At 35.2% G+C, this 25221-nt stretch overlaps 1 protein-coding gene across 1 annotated transcript in view; it reads right to left on the bottom strand.

The window, feature by feature from the left end:
• Positions 1-14558, bottom strand: part of LOC131907738 (uncharacterized) — a 37590-nt gene extending 23032 nt beyond the window's left edge. The window contains exons 1-7 of the mRNA XM_059258843.1: positions 14471-14558; positions 12159-12232; positions 10093-10177; positions 7135-7202; positions 5164-5260; positions 2781-2851; positions 157-253 (exon numbers count right to left, since the gene is read on the bottom strand). Of these exons, the coding sequence (XP_059114826.1) occupies positions 157-253; positions 2781-2851; positions 5164-5260; positions 7135-7202; positions 10093-10177; positions 12159-12232; positions 14471-14549 (571 nt within the window). The 5' untranslated portion in view covers positions 14550-14558. The remainder of the gene's footprint in view (positions 1-156; positions 254-2780; positions 2852-5163; positions 5261-7134; positions 7203-10092; positions 10178-12158; positions 12233-14470) is intronic.
• Between the last annotated feature and the right edge of the window lie 10663 nt (positions 14559-25221).

Genomic DNA, 25221 nt, shown 5'->3' with positions numbered 1-25221 from the left:
GTTACACTCAAGAGAGTATATTACACACCATTCTGATTATCATTTTATTACTGTATGAGAAATAGGTAAATATATTTGTGGCCAGCATGCATTTATTAGTCTTCCTGATTTATATAAACATTTCTTTAAAGGCTATTTATAAAATATGGAATTTACCTTTCAGTTCTTCTCTGACTGTATTTTCTCTTCTCTGATCTCTGCTTCTATCTAAGTGAATAATATCTACTTTTTGTGGTAGAGGATCTGAGGTGGTCTGTTAAAAACAATATTAAAAATGAGTAACATAACATACCCTTTTCACTTCTAAGAAAATCTGAATACCTTATTTCAAAAACTTGGAAGCTAGAAAATGAAGAAAGTATGTGTTGGGGTTCAAGTCATTTAAACAGGGTGTGTATACATTATCTAAACCAAGAAACTTTGTCTTCACATGGTCACTAACAATGAAAACCAAACATGGAAGCCCAGAAAAACATTGTCATAAAAACAAGAGTGGTTGTTAAGTATATGTCAATAAGTAAGGATTTGCTTAAGACTATTTGTTGGTGATTGTGAAAATGATTATATTGCATATGTCCACATTTAGGAACTATCCCTCGTAAAAATAAATGCCAAAATTAATTTGTATTATTTTCAAATTAAAGTCACCACTACAAATGTATTAAACTCCCCTTTATAATAAAACAACTCATGAATGAATGCAGTTAGGAGCATTGTAGAACCAAAAATAAAGGTTAATGAGAATCTACTACCATTGTCAAAAAAATAGCCAGATAAAACTGTGTTTCTTTTTATATCCTGGTGGTAAAATAGTATGGTCATCTTAATATTACAATAAGAATGGTTCTCTCAACAGAAATTAAAATGTATACTATCATATTAAATCTCATGTCAAATCTCTCAATTAAATCATATCCCCATTTTCATTGATGGAGGAATTGGTGTTAACATGGCCATGTAATATGAGCACTCTGTCATGGACTTGTGTTCACCATCTGTCCTATGAATTAAACAGATATTTACTATATATTATGTAAAAATGCTACAGACCCTTTATATTTAGAGTCTTCTGTGTTTAATATTTAGACTTTCTTTTGTGTCACCAGCAAATTTAGTAATGACAGTGATGAATAAACAGAAGTTGTGAACAAGGAAAATACTTTAGGACACCAACCTCAACATTCAGCTCCCAGAAGAATAAGTGGAAATTTGTAAGAGTAACAAACTGAAGCTAACTCTTATTAGTACAATGGATGGATGGACAGAGAAGAATTAACCAGTTAATAATTTCAATGAGATGTTACTTTGAAAAGAAAAGAGGATATGAGACAAGAAGTGATTTAATTATCTGCTTGTTCATGAGACTGTATTTGATTCTTAACTTTTTGGTATGTTATGGAGTTTGTATATATGTGGGTTTAGGCAATTTTCAGAAAAATCTTTGGCAACAAAATAAAGGTGACGTTTACTTTTAAATACAAGAAGACTCTCAGAATATTCTAAGAATTATGAGGAACTAAAATATCTTACACCTACTAAATCAAATTGTGGTCAAGTGTTACATAGAATAATCTACCATGTTATTTTATTTTTCTATGGTATCTTGCTAAACCGAAGTGCTAAACAAAAACTTTCAGTTTCCATATTTGTGTACCCAAGACCCCATGCTGAAGACAACACCTATTGATCATGGAGATGTCTGGATCATGCCTACATAAGGCCTTTACCACTATATTCTAGAGTCTTTGGTACAGGAAGGTACTCTCCAATCTGTCAAAAGAGAAATGCAAACACCAACCCAGCCACAACAGCTTTGATCAAAAATGGTGTCCGGCCTGCAAGATATGCCAGTGCAATAGTGGCACACAGTTTGTGGCAGTAACCACCCACTATTGGATTTTACATAAGGCCCACTCCAGGAGATAGAGCCCATACCCAACACTGCTTGGGTGAGCAACAACAACTTTGAACTAGATAGCTCAGGAACCTAAAATAAAACCAAATGCAACTGGTCAAAAAAAAAAAAGCAATAAATTGACTCCTAATGACTTTCTGCTATACTCATAGATCAGTGCCTTCCTCAGCCTTCATCAGAGAAGCTTCCTTCTGCAGCAGATGGGAACAAATACAGAGACCCACAGTCAGACCCTCCGAGAGTGAGAGATCCTGGAACACTCAGCCCTAAATGGAATGTCTCCATCAAGTCCCTCCCTGACTCAGGCTCAGGGAACCCTGCAGAAGAGGAGGAGGAAAGAATGTAAGACCAGATGGAATGGAGGCTGCCAGGAAAACAAAGTCCTCTAAATCAACATGCTCAATCCATATATGAACTCACAGAGACGGAGGCAACATGTATAGCGCCTGCATGGGTGTGCAGGTGTGCACAAGGGTCCTGTGTATGTATGTGTGTGTGTGTGTGTGTGTGTGTGTGTGTGTGTGTGTGTGTGTGTATGGTTTTCAGTTTGGTGCTTTGTGGGATTCCTGAGTGTGCAAACGAGTGAGCATCTGTTTCTTGTGCCTTCTCTTGGGTTCTTTTTCTTCTGTTTGCTGGTTTTATCCCATTCCAAAGTGTTAGTTTTTGTTTTATTATTTTATTTTATTTTAATATGTCCCTTAGAAACCTGTTTGTTTGCTAATAAGAGATAGAAAGGGAATGGATCCAGATGTGAGGAAATTGGAGAGGCTCTGAGAGGAGTTAGGGAGGGAAACTATAACCAGAATGTATTATAGGAGAAAAAAATCTATTTTCCATAAAAGGAATAATAATAATATTTTCATACCCATGAGTAATCACTTGCACTGCTTTCATATTTACTTTGCTCATCTCTTGATGCAACTTCTTTAATTTCTGCTGGTAAATGAACACATATTTAATTAAAATGAAGTACAATGAAATGGTAGGTAAAATGAAGGTTCTATAAAAATAAAAATGTTCACACTAATTTAAATTTAAAAACTGAACTTTTATTTTCTCAGTCAATAGGTTAATTACCCTTAATCTTTGGTTGAAGAAGTAATTTTTATGAGATTGTTGTAATTTTGCAAAACTTGATAGATAGATAGATAGGTAGGTAGATAGATAGATAGACAGATAGATAGACAGATAATCACTTGGACAAACCCAAGTTTGCCCAATGCTAAATGAATAAAATGGTCCAAAAGATTCATCTGTGAATTAATCAGCTTGACATCAATGAACAATACCACTGATGAATTTACAATTACAATGCTCATTGATCTCAACATCACAATAGAAATATCTAAACAATATGCATTGTGACCATCAAAACTATTTATTTTTTCCTAAATAATTTTTTAGATTATAATGTAATTACATTATTTCCCCTTTCCTTTGCATTCCTCTATGTCCTCCCACATACCTCCCTTGCTCTCTCTCAAATAGAAGAACACTTTTTCTTTAACTGTTATTACATGCATATAAATGATTGTGTATGTGTGATATATGTGTGTGCATGTTTATGTACGTATTCATATACTCATAAATACAACCTGCCTAGATGTGTGTGTTTTTAGGACTGACCACATGGTGTTGGGTACCAATCGGTATACTCTTCCCCTGGAGAAGACTGTTTTTCTCATTCTCAGAATTCCTTAGTTGTCTGTGGTCCTTTGTGTAGGGTTGAGGCCTTGTGAGCTTTCTTCAGTCCACATCAGCATGTCTATTGGTGGTGACCTTGTTCAGCTCATGCTTAGGCAGCCCTGTTTATGAGACTTCCTGGGTGTAGCTTCTGGCACTTTTATGAGACACAGTATCCTAACAAACCCCTTGACCTCTGTCTCTTTCAATTTTTCTACCCACTCTTCCACAATGATCCCTGAACCTTAGGTACAGGAGATCAAAATTATTGTTTTTGTCATTATATGTGAAGATAGAAATATTTTAAAGTTTGCCTCCAATTCCTTGGAGACTGCCTTCCCTCTCTGAATACTTATCCTACTATCTAAAGTGTTCACTGAAGAGAAGAGAAGAAGATGACACAGAATCTCTTCAGTATAACTCAGCATCTGTGTCTCCATTTACACAAGGAAAACAAAACACAGGTTTATAGAACAATGTAAATAATTTCTTAAGGTCCTCCCAACAGTGCAGAAGGAAAAGCAATGGAAAATGTTGCTCCTACTTTTGTGACACAGTTAGGTACTAGATCCATTTATATTCTGGCTTGTAAAGTACCTCATCTTTCATTTTCTAAAAATTTCATTATTTTCACATACTTCCCTCTACAGTCTTGCCTTGGTTTTTATTTATTTCCTGTGATCAAAAACTTATTACTCATGACCTGTCTGCTCTGGATTTCATTTTGCTTTGCTTCTCTGCCAATATTAGGATACCTGGAAATTTATTCAATAGTTCAGCTGCTTAACAACAATCAATTTCCAATTTTGCAGAAGTGAATGATACATTTCCTTTTGATTATTTTTATTTGAAAGTGGTTTTGAGGAATTTCATACATATGTACAGTGTTTTTTTATATATATCTGCCATCAACTTCTCTCTCCAATTCCTGCAAACTCTCCATAAGCTTACCCCTGCCGAACTTCATGCCCTTTTCTTTCTTTTTATAACCTGCAGAGTCAAATTATTGATGCCCATATGCACATGAGTGCAGAGCCATCCACTGGAACATGGACAACCCACCAAGAGCCACACCTCTAAACAAAATTATTCTCCCTTTCACAGTAGCCATCCACTTCCAGTTAACTCCTCAGCTAGTAACAGGCCCTCATATAACCCCAGCCAGGTGGAAATGTTAACTGGCTTGATATGTAGATCTAGTGCAGACAACCTCAGATACTATAACTTTTGTATACAATTGCTCTGTCGTGTCCAGAAGACACAGCAGTCTTCCCTGATGTCAGGCTCTTACAATCTTTCTGTCCCCTCTTTAGTGACATTCTTTGAGCCTGGGGAGGGAGAGTGATATAAATATCCTTCTTACTGTCACTCAGCTTCTCTTCTAACTTACTATACATGAAATAGTGAATTTATTTGGCTATGAGAAAATATTAGTTGTCCGGACTTAGAAGGAGTATTCCAACCAACAGGGTTCTTTTGGCGGGACTTGGCATTGGACTCAGATCTCTGCTATTGAGATGCTTCCTCAGTCCCAATAATGAGCTTTAAATTAGCATAGTCCTTACCATCCATTTCTCCAATTGCCATAGCTTGTGTTTGTTGGTCTGGTGTCCTCTGTAAATAACCCCAAATCTTCTTTAGTCCATAAATCTCAGAAACACTCTGTTAGAAGGAATATCAAAAGTGATTTGTACTAAATTTCCAATCACTTATAGAGCACATGTGAATTTCTTATTGAAAAAGAATGAGACTGGAAATTAAGAGAAGAATGCATCTGAAACAACATCATTTCAGTAGAGAATCTCACATAGGTAACCCATATCAAGTTTCTCTGTTGTCTTCTTAAGACCACTGACTACATAAACTAAATCATGGGAAGCCATCACAAACATTTTCACAGACATAAAATAGTAGCTATCAAAAATATATAAAAAGTTTGATTATCAAAATCCGCATTGTATTCCCTAGATAACTAAGATAATTTTAAATGTGTATTAAATAAGTAAACATGTATTAAAGATTTACATAAGAGTAGAATAAAACAGAATATTAATTCTATAATAGAATATTAATAACTATGAATAATTTCAATGACAGATGACATATTGAAGGAAGAGGGGCATACGTGGCTAGTAAGAACTTTGGCTGTATGTCATGTTACATACGTAAAGAAAGTTGTACTAGCAGTTTCTTCTAGGCAAACAGGGGCTAGAAAACCAAAATACTAATTGTAAATATTTAGATAATATGAAAAAAATACCAGAATGAAAGTTAGAAAGTAATAAAGAGAATTGATGTTAGACTGTGCTGTATGATATGCAAATATCAGTATGAAATGATACCGTGTCCCAAATGAAGGAGCACTTGAAGGGTGTAAAGCAAGTTTCAGTAAGAAGAGGAGCATAAGAGTATGTATGAAGTATAACAGCTATTCAGTTGCCCATTTTTAAGTCTATAAGTTACAAAAGTGACTAAAATGATACGTGTGCCTTTCTTTACATCTTAGTAATTCAAAAACCTAATGATGAAGAGATGTATGCATTGTACTCTATGTCCTATGTAGCATGCTTCAGTGATAACTTGATTGACGTGCTCTCATTTTAAGGTTGATCTTTAATTTCATACTCAGGGTGTTCTACTCTGACTAGATAACTATACTACTAACAGTATTGTTTTGTTTTCTACACTCAGGCATTTATTATGATTTACAAATGTTTCCTGTTTACTTGTTTTATTCTTCTGTAACCATGTCATAGGGAATCTTGTGTGGAATCCTCTCTGTTTGCCTCTCTTATCATAGAGTAAAAAAATGGGAGAAATATATGGAATTTCAAAATGTATAAAGCACCTCTCTGATTACCTCAAGTATTAGTGAGAATATTCTCATAGCACATGTTTGTTAAAAGTTTTTTTTTGAAATGTGAAGTCTTCATAGTACAAGGCAACAATATGAATTATATATAAGTCCATTATAATTTCCACTAAGAACAAGCACAATATTTTATTTTTGGCATTTCCTAATTTGATTCATTGAAATGTAGATAATTCAGAAAAAAATTATATGCTAATGACGAAATGTCCGATTCTGCAAGTGGACATTCTGTCGTTTATCTTCTGACTTACACAGACTGACAAAGTCACATGAAAAGTCAAATTTTAGTCACTGAAGTGATCACACTCTACATGATTCCGGTTCACGAGCCACAATATTGTCTGGTCGACAACTTCAAATGATTTCCCATCGGATACGACTTGCATCTTCACGTTTTATCATGTTGAGGTGGTTGTACAAATGGTGGTATAGATAATCATCAGAATGTGGCAGCAAATTCCAACATCATGTTCACCGCTAAGCTGATTTAGACTCTTGAGGCTATCCTCAGAATCGTCACAAAGTCATTATTTTAAAACTAAATAGTAAGTTGTGATCAATCGTTCTACACAATAATCTGAAATGCTATTTTCTTGACCTGCGCTACATTGTTAAAGCACCCAAACATACCAAATTATAACCATGAATGTAAAGACCCACATACAGAAACCTGGCTGCTGTCGCTGCCAGCCTCACTTTCTTCCTCTTCCAACGTCGCTTCAGCCACCAGTTCTGCTGAGGAATACACACGTTAACTCTACTATAACAAAGTGGCGGACAAAAGTGAAGCCATAATAAACAGAAAGGTTTTAAAGTGCTGACAATAAAACTTGAATTTATATTGTCTTAAAAGTTTAAATGATCATTAATATTTGTCGAATATTTACTCAGTGTACTGTTAGTTATGTAATTACACAGAATTTCAATATGTCACTTGGAAAGACGTTTGATGTTAATGGTTTTAAGGAATGTAATTCCAAAGATTCACTTACAAATTTATGTACTGAGTATATATGAAAAAATATAAAATAATATAAATTATAACAATTTTAAATGTCAAGGAAACATTTTGGTTCATAGTGTGCTTTATGATTTAACTCTAAAAAACAAACACACAAAAACAGCCCTGAAACCATATACACACAAACAATAAAAAGGGATTCTGCAATTTGTATTTATATATGCAACACACACACACACACACACACATACACACACACACACACACACACACATCACTAACAATTAAAGAAAAAGAGCCTATCAACTTGGGGGGCACTTGGAAGGGGTTTGGAGGAAAGGTGTCTGGGAGGAACTAGAAGGAGGAGCGTTGGGCAATGTGATATAATTCTATTTCCATTAAAAACATTTTTAAAAGGGAAAACGTTAAAATGTCCTGAGTTACCTTCACAAAAACTACTATTCCATTTTCCTTACACATGAAAAGATGTTTGAACTTTTCTGGAATATTTTCTACTTTTGTGACCAGGCTTCTGTGGCAAATCTTTATTCATCATGACTACATCTAAAAACAATGGATGTGTTGTGATTGGAGGGTAAAATGTCCTCAAGTGTTTCAACACTTGGTCCTGTGTTCCCGACAGTCGTTGGGGAGGTTAGAAATGCTTTAGGAGGTGGATTCTTGCTGAATGAAATAGATCCCTGGGGTGGGCCTTAGGACTTTATATCCCAAATGCCACCCTTTTCTTCCTGAGTACAGATAATGTGACCATCCAGCCTCTACTCTGGCCACCATGCCATCCATTCCTGATGCCATGTTTTCCTCACTTCTAAATATAGATGGTACAGACTTGAATTGAGACAATAGTCCTGAATATTTAAGATTTAAAACTGTCTGTGCCCATTCACTACAAAATTCTTACTGAAGGAGCAAAACTACAAGCCTGATTATTTCTTTAAGAAACTATGTGAAATGGGATAATAAAGTCACGGTTAAATTCATTAAATTCACTTTGCAACTTTAAATTCACTTGACATTTTCTACAAAGACGGAGTGTATATGTGTTTTGTTCCAGGAGCCCAGCTTCTTCGAACTAAGAAGCCCATGGAGTCATAAGAGTAGCAGGAAAACATAGTTCTGTTATCAAGGAACGTTTTTGAATTGATCAGCTTAGAGATACACTAGAAGGAGACTAGTTCATGAGACGTTTCATTCTTTCAAATGTATGTTTGTTTGTGGTGTGGTTATATTTTCCCTCCAGGTTAGCCAGGTTGAATAATCCTTACCAACTAGTATGAGAAGGTTTGTAAACTACAAAACAGAAATAATGGATCACAGAAGTTCAGCCTTAAAATTTGGTTATCAAAAATTAAACAGAATGTGCAGACAATCATTTCTGGTTTTCCCCCCCTTTATCTCTTTGCAGTTTTCCTGGTTTTTATGAATATACCCTGACCTCTAGATAATTTGTTCTTTATTGTGGTCCTATTACATGTTTAACCATCAGATAGTAGATGTTTATATCTATCTTTGTACTTGATCTTTAGTGTGTGGTTGGATCACAATCAGCATCTACATCACTCAGAACATGAATTCTCTGATAAATCCCAATGGGAGATTTCACCAAATTTCAGAAACTCTGGTAATACAATACAATCAGCTTCAAATTTCTTTTATATTGACTTATTTCTCAAATATACTCTTCTCTCCTTGCCTATCACAGTCATAGCATTGATACTGCATGAAAACTCATATACTTTCCTTCTAGTGGACTCATGATGTGGCAATGTCTTAGTTTAGAAATGGTTTATTCTTTAAAGCATATGTTTGGTTATGTTGTGATTGTATTTTCCCTCCAGGTTAGACAGGTTGAATATTCCTTACCAACTTATATGAGATTTGTCACAATGGAAGTAATGGATCATAGAAGTACAACACTGAAATTGGTTACCGAAAAGTAAACAGAATGCTTAGGTAACCATTTCTGGTTTTTATTTCTTTATCTTCACAATTCACCCCATGATTTTCTTTTCCTCAATTCTCTTACCTATATGATTCTATCTTGTGAAGTAATAAGTTATATAGTATTAGAGCCTATTTATGTGTGGTTTATTACATTCATTTGCATTTACCAAATGTAAATAAAATTATCCTACATGGTGGAGTATTTAATTAGAAGTAATTTAATGTTCAGTGCCTAGTAAGCATCAAGGAAGGAAAGAAGAAAGAATACTTGGCTCTATTTTTTGATCAGGTTTAGGCATTACAGCATATCTTTATGGTCTTCTCTCAACACATTCCAATCTTTCCTTTGTAAAACAGAAAACTACTACTTGTGTGTTCCAATATGTTCTCCAGCATTGGTTTCCTCTCCCATACATTGCTCACTGCTTTTTTTTTTTTATAATTCTTTCCCCCATTCTTTCCTCTTCACTATGGCTTAATATTCTTCAATCCTAGAACACTTAAAATTTTATTTAATAACTCAGCTGGATCAGTGACATTCTCACATGCAGCACTTGTATGGAGAGATACCGTTCTTATATCATTAACTCTTCTTTTTCATTACTCTAATAGTTACACATCTTTGGAGAGTAGTATATATTTATCCACATGATTCAAGTACCCTTTCAAATGGCTTTTAAGAAAACATAGTTCTACCTTTCATTTGTCCAATTGCCATAGTTTGTCCTTGTAGATGTGCACTTCCAGTTAAATCATCAGTCTCTTCCTTCTGTGGAAAATGCTTAAATATAATGTGATAAAATTAATATAAAGACTATGTGCATAACATATGTGAACTTATTTTAAAAGAAGAAAATAAAAGAAGAGTGTTTTAAAAACTGGTACAGCTTCAATATTTCAGACAGCAATTTACTCTGACTAAAGAATTCCACCCCACTTCTGATTTATTATGGCTACTAATGTTGTCTATATTCTTCATATAAACCTATTTTTTGTGTGAATGATGCACCCTGACTCCAAGCCTGGCTTACTTTTTTCTCTCCTGTCAGTATGCCATGTGCCCATGTCTGGAACATTCAGTGTTCAGCTGCCTATCATACAGTATACACTCAACATCAGAAACATCCAAATCCCAGACGTTCACAGCATCAGCAGGCATACTTCAAAGTCAATGAGAATATATCTACAGCATATGTCTGCATAAAATTGTCTATAGGTGAGAAACTTACATAGTGTTATGTTTCAACATGAACTACTAGAACAGTCAATAAAGACAATATGTGATACCATTGATAATATTTTCTGATTTATTCTGTTGAAAATAAAGTAAGTTTGAAAGCTATTCTTTATACCCTAACACCAAATGCCCCTCTCTAAAAGCAGCCATTCCCTAACTGGTTATTAATTTTCTAACTGCCATTGATTTTATGAATTCAATTTCTTCTTCCTCAACGGACAGAGTGAAGTGTACTAGGATTGCATGTAAGACTTCAACCTTTAAATCTGAGAACACAAATTTTGAGCCATTGAAGATTATCAATTTTTAAGTCATCTGCTTGGTGAAAAGTGAAACCAGTAAATCTGCAGGATAATGGATGGCTCTGGAGACTGGAATATTAAGTGAAATGATCCAAAGAGAAAAAGAAAGAACCATGTGTAGATTCTAGCCTATAATGTACACATGTAGATATGTACAAAGGTATACATATGGATAAAGCTTAAGTATTTAGAAAGGACACCTAGAAAGGATAATGTTGAGTGATGACAAGAGGCACACGTAGGCAAAGGACACAAGATGCCTGAGAGAGGACAGTGAGCTTCTGTTTAAAATCAGCTCCATCACAGCATAGCGGGTATTTGTTTTGGGCTTGTCTTTTCTTTGTTGGGCTTTGTTTTCTCAGTGGTAGATTCAGGAGTTCAACTCAAGTAGAAAGGGCCACTTTGGGTTCTGCAAAGGAATCTAATATATGTTATTTCTTTGCACATGATTGTGAAAACTGGCCTCTCTTTTTCATCCCATTGACTATTAGCACACCAGGAATTAGCTCGACTGGTCTGAGGACATTTGACACAGTGACTCACTTAGAAAAAATGATTTAAAAACAATATCTTTGTTCTGGGGTAAGGATTTTGTAATATGATTTTTTTCTTTTTTTTTTCTTTTTATAACTGCATCAGATCATTCTATTATAGTGTTATTCAACACCAAAACTGTATTGCTACACATAAAGTATGGCTTTAAATTTTTTAAAAAATAAAGAGTAATATTCAGCTCTGAAATCAAATACATTCTAAGAGTCCTGTGATAACTACAGAAGGTTAGACTGTTTTATAATTAAAAACTAAATTATGATCAATTATCCCATAAGATATCCTGAAATGTAATTTCACATGCCTTGCTTTATCAATAATTTTTAAAAAGACAGTACAAAGATGGGGAGATGGCTCAGTAGATTGGTTTTGTAAGCACAAAGACCTGAACTGAAGCCCCAAGGACTCACATAAAAAGTCAGGCACCATATTGCACAACACTACAGAAGGAAAGACCATCAGTGGACCTTGGGCCAGCCGTCCAGGTTCTGTGAAGGAATCTGTCCTAACGGTGTGAGGAATGATGGAGGAAGACATGTAAACCTGACCTCAAGCCTATACTAGCAAGTGCACACAGGCCTATGCAGATACACAAACACTTGAACATGTGCATGTATACACACAAAAACTCAGCATTAAATGTACAATTCAAAATTCAAATAATTACATACCCATGACAAATTAGTTGTACTATCACTGTGGGTTTTTTGATTTTCTGTTGATGTCACATCTAAATCTGATTTTGCTGAAAATGAATAGATTTAGAGAAAATAAATACTAGTGAATTAATAGAATGATAGTATTTATAACAGCAGACAATTTAAAATTAATAATTAAATTGTATTTTTGTTTTCCAAAATGAGTTTAATTAGCATAAATATTAGCCGAATTGAAGAGTTTCCTCTGTAGAAGATGGTTCTCATTATGCAAAAGGGACATATTAGAAACCACCATCTCTAATACACACTGTACTCATATATTCATCCATTAACTCAACCACTCTACAAAAGAGATCAAAGTTGGAAATTAGCTTGAAAACAATAGAGAAGCAAATGGATTCACACTGTTCTCTCTTTTCCCTCGTATCAGTATCTCTTAAACTACCTGCTAACCATGACCTTGTGAAAACGGTTGCTTACTGCTTTCTTTACATCTGTTAATACCCTACTCCTTCATGTCCAACATGAATTCACACCATATGTGGTAGTTTGGATGTGACTGGCCTCTATACACTCATGGCGAGTGGCACTATTAGGAGGTGAGGCCTTATTGGAATAGGTATGGCTTGTTGGAGGAAGTGTGTCACTGTGAGATCTCTTTTGCTCAGTCTTTGCTCAGTGTGACCCTCAGACCATTTCCTGTTGCCTGCAAGATGTATGACTCACAGCTCCTGCACCATGTCTGCCCGCATGCTGCCATGTCCCACTATGATGATAATGGACTGAACCTCTGAACTGTAAGCAAGCCCCAATTAAACACTTTACTTTATAAGAGTTGCCATGGTCATGGTGTTTCTTCAAAGCAACACAAACTCTAAGACACCATACATGGGCAAATATCTTGTCTTTTTTCTGCTCAGACTTTTATGTGGTAGCTGCTGTGATTCGGTTGTCTTCCTGAACAGGTACTGCCAAGTGCACTCTAATTCAGGGCTTTTATGATTTTTCTAGAGTATCTCCATTTACTAAAGTTTCAATAACTTTCTTACTCATCTATCCATTGCATTCTGATTGGGAGGCAACAAAATCCTTTCAATGAGTTGTGTTTTGAGTCCCTATTTATTTCACCCATAGTTGATTATTGGCTTCCTGCCATGATAGCCATGAGTTCTAAAAAGTGAAAATAACAACAAAAAAAATACCAGAATGGTTTTTCTAGAAATCATGCCTTATCCAACACATACAGAATGAACATGGATACAGAGAGGACAATAAATAAAAGGTGAGCATAAAAGCATTCACTAGGGAAGTGAAATCCTATGCAACACACACACACACACACACACACACACACATTACTGAATAAAAACAACACCAATGAAAGGAAATATAATATTTACAAGATAGAAAGTAGTATATTGCATGATTTGTTGTTACCTGTATGATTATATGACTGATGATTCAGGACAATACAGATACATAAATTAGAACACAGATTAGATTGCAGCTAATTAAGAGAATAAGTGTCCCCACAGAATTAAAGTGGACATGCTTTTTTGAAGATGCAAGATCTTCCTATTTATTCAAGATGGTTCAAAAAAATTAGGGCTAAAGGGAAATTCATTTATTTATTCATAAAGTGTTTATTTGATTTTAAATAGTTTCATTTTATTGTTCATATATAGACATTATTAGTAATAATGATCTATGTTTAGTTGACTTGAATACTTTTAAAACAAATAACATACAAACTTGACTGATTTACAAACTCTTGAGAACTTGGCATAATACGTCATATCTAGGAAACTCCTATTTTATCATGAGTAGTATGTATTTACTATGAGTAGTAAAATCTACGGGCATGTTTCATAGACTGGATGTCCCAGTAGAATCATAATGAAAATTCTTAAGACGTAGTGTCTTATGTTGTTCAAGGTGGCTCAAAACCTTGGGATTAAGGAAAACTTTATCGTTAGTCTTCTTAAATGGTAGATAATAATTTGTATACATTTGTGAAATATTAAGAAAACCCTATTTAAGACTATCATAATTAGGAACCATCCTAATTAGGAACCCCGGGAGCCATCCAAGATGGAAAATATGTGGTTCTTAGTCCAAATATAAGCTTTCAGTTAAAGATTACAATTTTAAAAGACTTTTCCATATTTGTAAATATCACTAAAAAAATGTGATGCCAATGGTGGCATTTGAGCTATTTATAGCAAATAGTTTCATCAACGTGGAGGGAAAAAAATAAAAGACATTGTAACCCTTTCAAATATTTCAAGGTACTTTTCCAGAGTGACTTTAATCACAAAATTTACCTGATGCTAAAGTCTGTACATCTTCCATTCCTAATGCACTTTTTGGATCCAAGTCTTTCCCTTCAATGTTGAGCTGCATGAGATGGGAACAAAATCTTTAGTGGTTATTGTATACTGCATACATGGTACACTTAATAATCCTTTGTAAATAATTATGAGTAATTACCTTAAAAAGAGGATACTTCTTTGGAGATTCTAAATACCAAACAGACATAAAACATTTTTATGTAAATACGTCAAAACAAACATATATTAATGTAACCGAAGCTTCGTGCTACTTTTAGAAATAACTAAATAATAATTTAGACGAGGGGAATTCCAGGTTGTTTGTTATTTAGTTTTGGTTTGGTTTTGTCTTTGTTTTGCTGTGTACACAGTAACATAAAATAAATACCCCAGAGTTAAATAAGATTTTAGCTTTAATAAAACATGAAGTTAAGATCTTCAATGATGGATTATGGTTGCATTCAATATAACTGAGATGCTAAAATGAAGTATACAAAATAGAGTTGTGACTGCTGATAAGGGGAATTATGACATCTGAACAAACCTAAACATGGCAATGGCATCTGAACTCTCAAAGCTAATATGAGAAAGTTAGAGAATGGATACTTTGTGAAATATTTTTGAATCACTATGCTACATTCATCAATTTTTCTTGTAACTCAGGGATTATACAGTGGTGATAACTATTCAAGAACACATATAATTAATTCACTATCAAGAAAGTATTTCTCAACTAACTAGCTTACATATTTAGTTTCAGAATATTAATTAATAAAATATGTTTACTTTCGCATGCATTCATGAAGTATTTATTCATGACTGTATTTTCTTCTAATTCAGATACCTTAAATTTAATTGATCCATTTGTGTGAAAATAAATTAGATCCAAGTAGGAAATATTCTGATCACACTAATTAGAATATAGTGCATGGGAAAAAAATCAACTAAAATTTTAAAAAGGCAAAAAAGTATGAAATAATGTATAAGAGTTCAAGATTAAAATGTGGTTCCAAAGATGGACTTATTTTCACATAATTGTTAGATTTTGACAGCCTGTTGCATTTCAGAACAGTGTAATATTGATTATGAGAAACAATTTAAGTATCCAAGAAATGAACTCTATTATGTATTTTGCATGCAACATTTCATTGGTTTGAAATATGTCATCCCTTAAAGGAAAAAGACAATTCCTTTATCAAAAAGAGAAACCTCAAAAACAGTGACAGAGTCTTGTTCAAATTAACCTCATCTGAATATATAAGGTTAGACAGCCCACTGCTCTGATGCCTGGGAGGTGTGAGGAACAGAACTGAGTGGTTGTTACTAACTCCAGGTCTAATCTCTCTCCTCTCTCTGTGTGTGTGTCTCTCTCTGTGTCTCTGTGTGTGTGTGTCTCTCTCTCTCCGTCCCTCCCTCCCAAAGCCCATGAAGCAGCAGTAATAATATTTTTTTAGTTTAATCATGTAAGCAAATGTCCCATCAAGTGGCTTTTAACCTGATGTATGATTCTTACCTTTAATGTATTCATCGCCTGATTGATCTGCAGCTCCATGGAAATGATCACTACCCTTCTTGACAAGATATTCAAAAATACTCTGTCATGGTAAACATCAAAATTGTTAATGAGTTTCTAGCAAAGTATCTGAACTTTTATTCTGGAAAGACTTGGAAAATTTAAAAAAATCCATTGTATTAAAATAAAAACATTTTTACCCAGAACCTCATATATGCCATTAGATCAAATTTATCTTCATATGGGTAATGACTATGAAAACTGACCATGGAAGGACATATAACACCAAACAGCAAAATATTACCAGATGTGACTATTTCAACAAGGAGTGAACTGAGTTTACTAGACCAAACCAAAAATTAGAGGACACATACAAAATCACCCTTCTGAAAAGTCTCAATAGTACTAGTGCATTAGGGCATTGTTAATATTTAAAATGCTTCCAATGAGAAAACTACTCCAGAAGGGAACATTAAGAGACTTCACAGTATAGAGTACTGCCAAAAAAAAAAAAAAAAACCCTCAAAAAAAACTATACATGCCAAGAAGTACACATTGTAACCTTTTGTACAATACAGTAAGGGCTCTGTTATTTAAAGAAAGTAAAAAAAATTCTAGCTACTAAGTGAGAGAGCCAACACATTATGGAGTATTGAGGCATCAGTTGTGCTGAGACGACTATCTGGGAGTTCCTGTTACCCAGGACATCAATAAAACCCTTCCTACAATGGCCACATAGAATATAAGATTTCTGTATAAAGCCTGTGATCTTCATTGTTCCCAAAAAGGTAATCGTCTTTGTTCTGCATTGGTTAAATAACATAAAACCAAAACTGTATATACACACATATATGCCCATATGTTTTCTGTTTGTGAATTTTTCCTTGCCTGTCTACATTTGACAATCCAAACATACTAATTAATTTGAGCCCTGTCATTAATTTCTTAAGCTCCATGGTGCAAAACACTAAGTTGCAAGATTCTCTCTAAATATCCTTAGGACTTTATACACCACATGTAACATTCTGTTCATATACAACACTAGGTGACCTTGGCAGTTATTCAGTTTTCAGGTAAACTTAGTTTCAAGGTGTCAGATTGGTTCCTTGGGGTTCCTGTGCCCAAGATGGCTGGACTAAACTGCAACAGCTTCATTCACTAGATGCTACAAATTACCAGAGCGGAACAATGCAGCAGAAACAGCTCTAGCACAGACGTGTTTTTAAACATATATATACCAAGCTGGGGAAAATGTTCCTTCTGCTCATTGGAATAGGTAATAGAGTAAAGTCAGAGCAACATTCTTGTTGGAACATCATTCAAAGCATTTTCTCAAAAAAAAAAATTGAACAAACCTCAGAGTCATCACTTGAATCTTCAAATTTCTGTAATGTGGACTTCTTATCTAGACAATGCAGTCACAGAAAATTTCATGAGAATATTTATCATAGTAAAGTTAAATACATACACTTACATGCATTTCATATAAATCTTTCCCTTACATTTTGATATTTCTGTATTTCAATAATATAAAAACAATATTTTACGAATATATAAAAGCATTTTCAGGAAGGCATTTTTACAGTAGGAAATGGGCAAGAGAAAATAGTTAAAAGAAATGATGTTTAGGGTCATGCACACCTTTAATAGTGCTTGAGCATGAAATAACCTTCATGCACATCTGCAAATTTATTATTGTTGTTACTGTTATCCCTATAATTATCATAGTGAGATTGTCATTATTAGTTTGCTTACAAGGGCTCCCTTGGTTACTTTTTCCAACTGACTGCTTTCTTGCTCCTTCCTGTCATGAAAAACAAAACAAAACAAAAAAAAACACAATGAGGAGATTCAATTGATTATTTAGGATACAAGATAGGTTTATAGAAAATTCAACTACAGAAAGTACAAATATACTTTCTGTCCTGATATTAATGGCCATCCTAACTAATTCTAGAAACAGGCTTCATCTAGCTTGTTGTACATGATTTTAAATTTGAATTTGAAGCAGGTAACTGGGAATTAAGTTTGTGCACCCCAGATAAACTTAATAAACTGATTCTTTAACCTCTTTGAGATATGCTGCATATGGCATTTACAATGCTTCATGAGTAATTTGTAATCCCCAACAAGCCAAACTTCTCTTTACTTCGTGAAACATTTCTTCTAAACTATCTTTGTCTGAATCAGCCAATAAGATACTATCCATGTAATGGTAAGTTATAGATTGAGGAAACTGTTTATGAATTAGTTCTAATGGCTGTTGTATAAAATATTGATATAAGATGGGGTTGTTTAACATTCCTTGTGGAAGAATCTTCCAATGGTATCCTTTAAAAGGCTGGGAATTATTATAAGATGCTGTGGGATAAGGCCCTTGTACACTGGTTTAATAAAATGCTCTTGGCCAGTAGCCAGGCAGGAAGTATAGGTGAAGTGAGCAGACAAGGAGAATTCTGGGAAGAGGAAGGCTGAGTCAGGAGTCGCAAGCCAGACACTGAGGAAGCAAGATGACAAGGCAGAACTGAGAAAAGGTACCAAGCCATGTGGCTAAACATAGATAAGAATCATGGGTTTATTTAAGTGTAAGAGCTAGTCAGTAATAAGCCTAAGCAAATGGCCAGCCAGTTATAATTAATATAAGCCTCTGTGTGTTTAATAGTGTCCTAGTGGCTGTGGAACAAGGCTTGACACAAGAAAACTTCCAACTACAATAAGAAGGCACTGTGAAGGGAAATTTTTCTCTATTCTGTTCTTGTAAAGGTATAGTAAAAAAGCAGACTTTTAAATCAATCACTATAATAGACCATCCCTTAGGTAATAAAGAAGGCAAGGGAATTCCAGGCTGTAGAGGGTCCATTGGCTAAATCACCTTGATTATGGCTCTTAAATCTATTAACATTCCCCATTTTCCAGAATTCTTTTTAATGACAAATATAGAAGAATTCCAAGGACTGGCTTATTCTTCAATATGTTGAGCGTCTGTTCTTGTACCAGCTGTTCTAGTGCCTGTAACTTTTCTGATGTCAAAGTTCCACCCACACAGGTTTGTCAATTAACCACTTTAAAGGTAGGGCTGTTGGTTCCTTTGAAAGATCAGCAACTGTTTTGCCCTGCTTATGTACAACTTGAATGGTCTGTGACCATCCTTGATAATACCTTTTAATATTTCTCTCAGAAGCATTCCTTATTTTATAGCTTTTTCTGATATTGGTGGAATGTTAATCTGTGTTTTCCACGGCTGCAACAAATCAATCCTCATAAATTCATTGCTATGTTAGCCACATATGGTTTTAATTTCCCGACTTGTCCTTCTGGCCCTATACACTTGACCCATCTTGCACTTTGTTTTACCTGAGATAAAGTTCCAATCCCTAGAAGCTGGACATTTACCTCCTGAAGAAGCCAACCGAGATGACAAGATTTTGGTGTCTGTGCCTGTGTCTACCAAGCCCTCAATTTCTTTGCTGTTTATTCATATTTTTAGCTTTGGTCTTTGATTATTTATAGAAGCTTGACAAAATACTTGATTTATGATTTCTCCTGAAAATCCTGTTTTATCTACTGACCCTGTTCTGTCATCCAGAGCAGTATGTTTTTTAACAACAGGCAGTAAATCTTTTAATTGCTCTGAGAAGGGGTTTCCCCAATGCTGACAGAGAATGATTGAACCAAATTTGATATCAGGGCTTGCTGGAGTGGCATTTCCCAATGACAAAGGGTTACCTTGCTTGTCCCTTGTTGATCTGCATTCATTAGCCCAGTGCTGGCCTTTGACACACCTCCTGCAAAGCAGAGCTGTAACACTTAGGAGAGCTATAACAATCTCATTGGGGAAATCCTCCCCTGTGGGAGCAGAGTTGTTATACTTGCATTAGGGAAACCTTTCCTGGAACAGGGACTTAACACTTTGCTGGGGAAACCATCCCGCACTGGAACAGAGCTGTAATACTTCTGTTAGGATACCTTTTCCTTGTGAGCTGTGGGTAATCCTTGGACTCTGACTACCAGGATACCTTTCCCTTCAGAGCTGTAAGACTTGTAGGTATTCCTTGGCTTCCAACTGCTGGAATACCTTTCCCTTAAGGGCTGTGACACTTACAGGAATCCCCAAAAGCCTCTCTACTTCCACACTGCCCCAACCAAAAAACCCAATCTATGCTCCTCCTTGCTACTTCCTATCAACTAGTTGCTAACTCAGCCTCTCTGAACCCCATTAATTTTATTTAATTAACACTATTGCAACACATCTTTACATAGTTCAACAAATGCAACATAAACAAATATAACATATCTTTGCCTAGTCAAACAAATATTCCACAACACAGTCCTATGAGATGCTCATATAGATTAAAATTTTGTCATTCTGGACATAGTTGTGGGTCATAGATATTGCAGCTGGATAGGACTATTAATTGCTTCCCTTCCTTGCTATCTTCCATAGTATTTTCTGGAACTATGAAGGCTAGACTTCAATAAATGGAACTCACATTTTGGTGATAATGAATGGCTACCTAATGGGTCTTAAAGCTTGCCCAACAGATGGGAAATCATGCATGATATAGAAACCTAGCCAACATACAGGTTAGGAATCTAAAAAAAAAGGATCTACCACTACCACTTAGCTAGACCAGCCTAACTGCTAATGGCATTCTAAATCTTATTCTAAAACCTACAGATAAAGTGTGTCCTCATCAAAGAAGCTTTTCCTCACAGCAAATGAAACCATCAATAAAACCACAATGGGACACAATGCAGAGATTAATAGATCAATTGTGGGGAGCCTACACCAAACGGATAATCTATGCTACAGTTTCTGAATTTATGGCTCAAGGAACATTGAGGAACAGGATCCAGCGAGACTGTAAGAGGCAGAATATTAGGAACACTTCTGTAAAAATGGTCTTCTAGAAACAGCTGTATAAACTAGATTAAAACATTGGTAATACTAATAGACATGCTTACCTGGAACAGGAATATCTCAGTGTCCCACCCTTACACAATGAACTACAGGCAATTAATGACTGCTGGGAAAAGTCTCTTTTAGGGATGGGCTATCTTATTGGTTAGCAAACATAAAGTAGTCAGTCCTGATACTATGTACTTTCAAACAACAAAAAGACTCAACAGGTTGTAGTTATCTATCTATCTATCTATCTATCTATCTATCTATCTATCTATCTATCTATATGTGTGTGTTTGTGTGTGTGTGTGTGTGTGTGTTTGGTTTGTTTGTTTTGTTTTTCGAGACAGAGTTTCTCTGTGTAGCTTTGCACCTTTCCTGGAACTCGCTTTGGAGACCAGGCTGGCCTCGAACTCACAGAGATCCGCCTGCCTCTGCCTCCAGAGTGCTGGGATTAAAGGTGTGTGCCACCACCGCCCGGCTAACTTTTATATTCAAGCAAAGTTGGTGACATTTGATAACAAATAAGAGACTAAAGGTTTAATTAGTTAGTTCTATGACTGAAATGAGTTTAGAGCAGCTACAGCATTCAAAGCTTTTTGTAAAAAACAAAAATATTGGACAAACCTCAGTGACTTCATTTGAATCTTCATTTTTCTGTGCTTTGGGCTCCTCATCTATACAATGTAATTACAAAAACATTCATGAGAACATTTGCTATATATATATATACTTATACATATAATCTCGTCTCAATGTTTTGTACATTTTGACAAAATAAGACAGCAAGAAAAAATTTAGAAAATTCATGCATTTTCAGGACGGCATTGTTACGGTAGAAAGTGTGCAAGAAAAAAATATTAAAAGAAGCAATCCTTGTTTGGTATACGCACACTTGCACTTTGTCTTTTGTAGAAGGCTTGAATGAGAACGCACCCCACTCCTATCTGACTTCAGTGGGATTGACCCAAATTTTTCTTCATTTGTGGTGATATTGGCTGTGTGTTTCTCATATGTAGCTTTTATTATACTTAGGTATGTCCCCTCTAGTCTTACCCTTTTTAGAACTTTTATCATGAAGGCATGTTGGATTTTATCAAAGGCTTTTTCTGAATCCATTGTAATGACCAAATGACTTTTGTCATTGAGTCCATTTATGTGGTGGTCAACATTTATTGGCTTGTATATGTTGAAACATCCATGTCTCTCTTGAATAAAACCAACATGGTCTAAAATTTTGGATGTCTGTATTCTGTTTGCAAGTATTTTATGGAAGATTTCAGTTTTTGAACCTATTTTCATCAGAGATATTGGTCTTTAGTTTTCTTTTGTTGTGTGTTATGAGGTTTGGGTATTATAGAGATACTGGCTTCATAAAAGGGGTTAGGGAGTGCTCCTTCTATTTCCTGTTATTGTTGTTGTGTAGTTTAAGAAAGATTATAAATCTTCTTTCAAAGTCTGGTATAATTCTACTGTAAATCCATTTTAAATTTTTTCTAAGCTATAAGTCTTTTTATTATTGTTTGAATCTCCTCATTTGTGAGGATCTGTTTAGGTTGTTGACTTCTTGGTTTAATTTTGGTGATTTGGCTGAATCTAGAAATCTGTTTCAATGGAGTCCAGTTTTTTTTTAAATATCCCCTCATAAACATTCTGAATCACTTTAGAATATACTTTAAATGTTTCCTGTTCATTGCTGGTTTTGTTAATTTGGCTTCTCACTACATGCAAGGGTACAGTAAAATCACTAAACTAGGCCACTCTAGGTAGAAAGAAAAAATTATTGAGGATCAAACTGCCAAGGCTACCCTTCAGGGGATAGAGGAAAGCAAAATGGTAAGAAAATAAGCAGATTTTATATAACTGTCAGGGGTGTGTGTGTGGGGGGGGGGGGTCTTTGAGCAGATACAGGCTGTTTGGATTGACCAAGTACTGTATATTCTTGCTGGATGTCTTAGTTAGGTTTACTACTGCTGTGATGAAACACTGTGGCCAAAGAAACTTGGGGAGGAAATAGTTTGTTTGGATTACACTTCCACAGCACTGTTCATCACTGAAGGAAGTCAGGACAGGAACTCAAACAAGGTAAGTACCTGGAGGCAAGAAGTGATACAAAAGGGATGGATGGGTGGTGCTTACTGGCTTGCTTCCGTGTCTTTACTCTGACTACTTTCTTACAGAACCCAGGACCACCAGCCCAGGGTGTGGGGGGCAGCATGCATAGTGGGCTGAGTCCTCCCACATCAATCACTAATTAAGAAAATGCCCTACAATTGGATCAATCGTATGGACGCATTTTCTCAATTAAGGTTCCTTCCTTTCAGATGACTCTAGCTTGTGTCCAGTTGACATAAAACTAGCTAGAACAGGAAAGGTAGTTGACCTTTAGAGTCAGATTAAGGGAGGCTCCTGATAAACAGAAACCTGTTGATTGCTGAGGAATGCTAAATTTATGTGGCTGTTTACCCAGCAGCAATCCTTCTAGTTACTTGGTCAGAGTCCTGTTTAGCACATTGTCAGCAGTACTGCCATTTTGGGAGACCTACTTTGGACCTCACACTCACTTTTTTTTGGATAATTGGGCCAGGGTCTGTTGATCTTATTCATCTTCTCAAAGAACCAGTAGTCACATTCACTGTTTTTTTTTCTATTATTTCATTCTTTCTATTTCATTAATTTCTGTTCTGGTTTTTATTATTTCTTGACATTTATTGAGTAAGGATTTGATTTGTTCTTGTTTTTATAAATTCTTAAGTTGCATCATTAATTCATTTATTTATATTCTTTCGGAGCCATAAATTCTCTTCATAGGACTTCTTTTAGTTCTGGAGTTTTTCTTGTGTTGTGTTTTCATTTTCATTTAGTTCCAATCATTTTTTTCCTTGATTTCTTCTTTGACTCATTCATCATTCAGTAATGAGTTGTTTAATCTCAATGAGTTTATATACATACTAGAGATTTGTTTGTTGTCAATTCTAAGTTTTATTGCATTATGGTCAGATATGATACACAACATAGTTGTTTCAATTTTTAGAAACTTGTTAAGATTCTCTTTTGCTTTTTGTCCCAGGATGTGTTCTATTTACATTATGAAAAGTTTTTCTGCCTTCTTCAACCATGGCAGATAGTTTTGCTGGATACATTAGTCTAAGTTGGCAGTCAAGGTCTTTTAAGATTAGGAATGTATTGTTCCAGGCTTTTACAGCTCTCATAGTTTTCACTGACCAATCATTGCTATTGTTCTGGTGTGCTTCTCTTTATTTGTGACTTAAGATTCTTTTTTCTCTTCTATCTTTCAATGCTCTTTTCATTTTGTATACTTGGAGTTTTAACTATGGTATGTCCTGAGGAGTTTCTTTTCTGGTCTTATCTGGTGTTCTAGGTGTTTCTTGCATCTGTATGGGTGTATTCTTAGTTGGTGTAAGTTTTCTTCAATGATCTTGTTGAAGATTTGGTCTGTGTCATTGACCTGGGATTTTTCTCCTTCATTTACTCCTACAATTCAAGGGTTTGGTCTTTTTATGGTGAACCATGTTTCCTCATTTCCTGAATGTTCCTTTCTGGTGGTTTTTTTGTTTGTTGTTTGTTTGTTTGTTTTGTTTTTGGTGGGGGATTGTTTGTTTGATTTTAATTTTTCACATCCTCTGATTATTTTGTCTAATTTATACACTTTATTTTTGAACCCTGATATTCTCTCTTCTGCTTGATTCATTTGACTTGTAAGGCTTCCCCGTAAGTTTTCTAGCTGGATTATTGGCATTTTCAATTTCATTTTCAATTTACCTCAAGTTTTCTTTAGTGTTTCTATTTATTGAATTCTAATTTGAAATCCTGGATTATCCTGGGCATCACTCAGGCATTGATTCTTTTTTGGTTCACTGAGTTGTTTCTTTGTGTCTTCTTTAAACTCCTTGAATTCTTTGATAAAGTTTATGATTATTATTTTAAATTCTGTGTCCTGGGATCATATATGTAATTCTCAGTGGTGAACATTTCTATAAGACTGGTGGATTTGGAGTGAGGAGAGAGACTGTCTTGTTATTTCATATTGTTTGTATTTTTCACGTGAGCTCTGGGCATGTAGACTTCTTTTGTGAGTTTTGTTTATTATATTGACACGGCAGGTGAGCACAGGCCATTTGAGGCTGAAAGTTCAATATGGCTTAAGGGGAATGAAGTCAGATGGAGAAATGGGGCTGAGCAGTCATTCAAGATGTGCATCCTGGTCCAAGCCTCGATGGTTGGAGGTTGAGTAATGTGCATGGAGGGGAGGATGAGGCAGACTCATCCTGCTAGACCCTGGCAAAGAAGTGCAGGACCTGACTGGGC

This window comes from Peromyscus eremicus, chromosome 4 (genome assembly GCF_949786415.1).
Source record: "Peromyscus eremicus chromosome 4, PerEre_H2_v1, whole genome shotgun sequence".
NCBI classification, from domain to species: domain Eukaryota; kingdom Metazoa; phylum Chordata; class Mammalia; order Rodentia; family Cricetidae; genus Peromyscus; species Peromyscus eremicus.
This window is presented reverse-complemented; position numbering and strand designations above follow the sequence as displayed.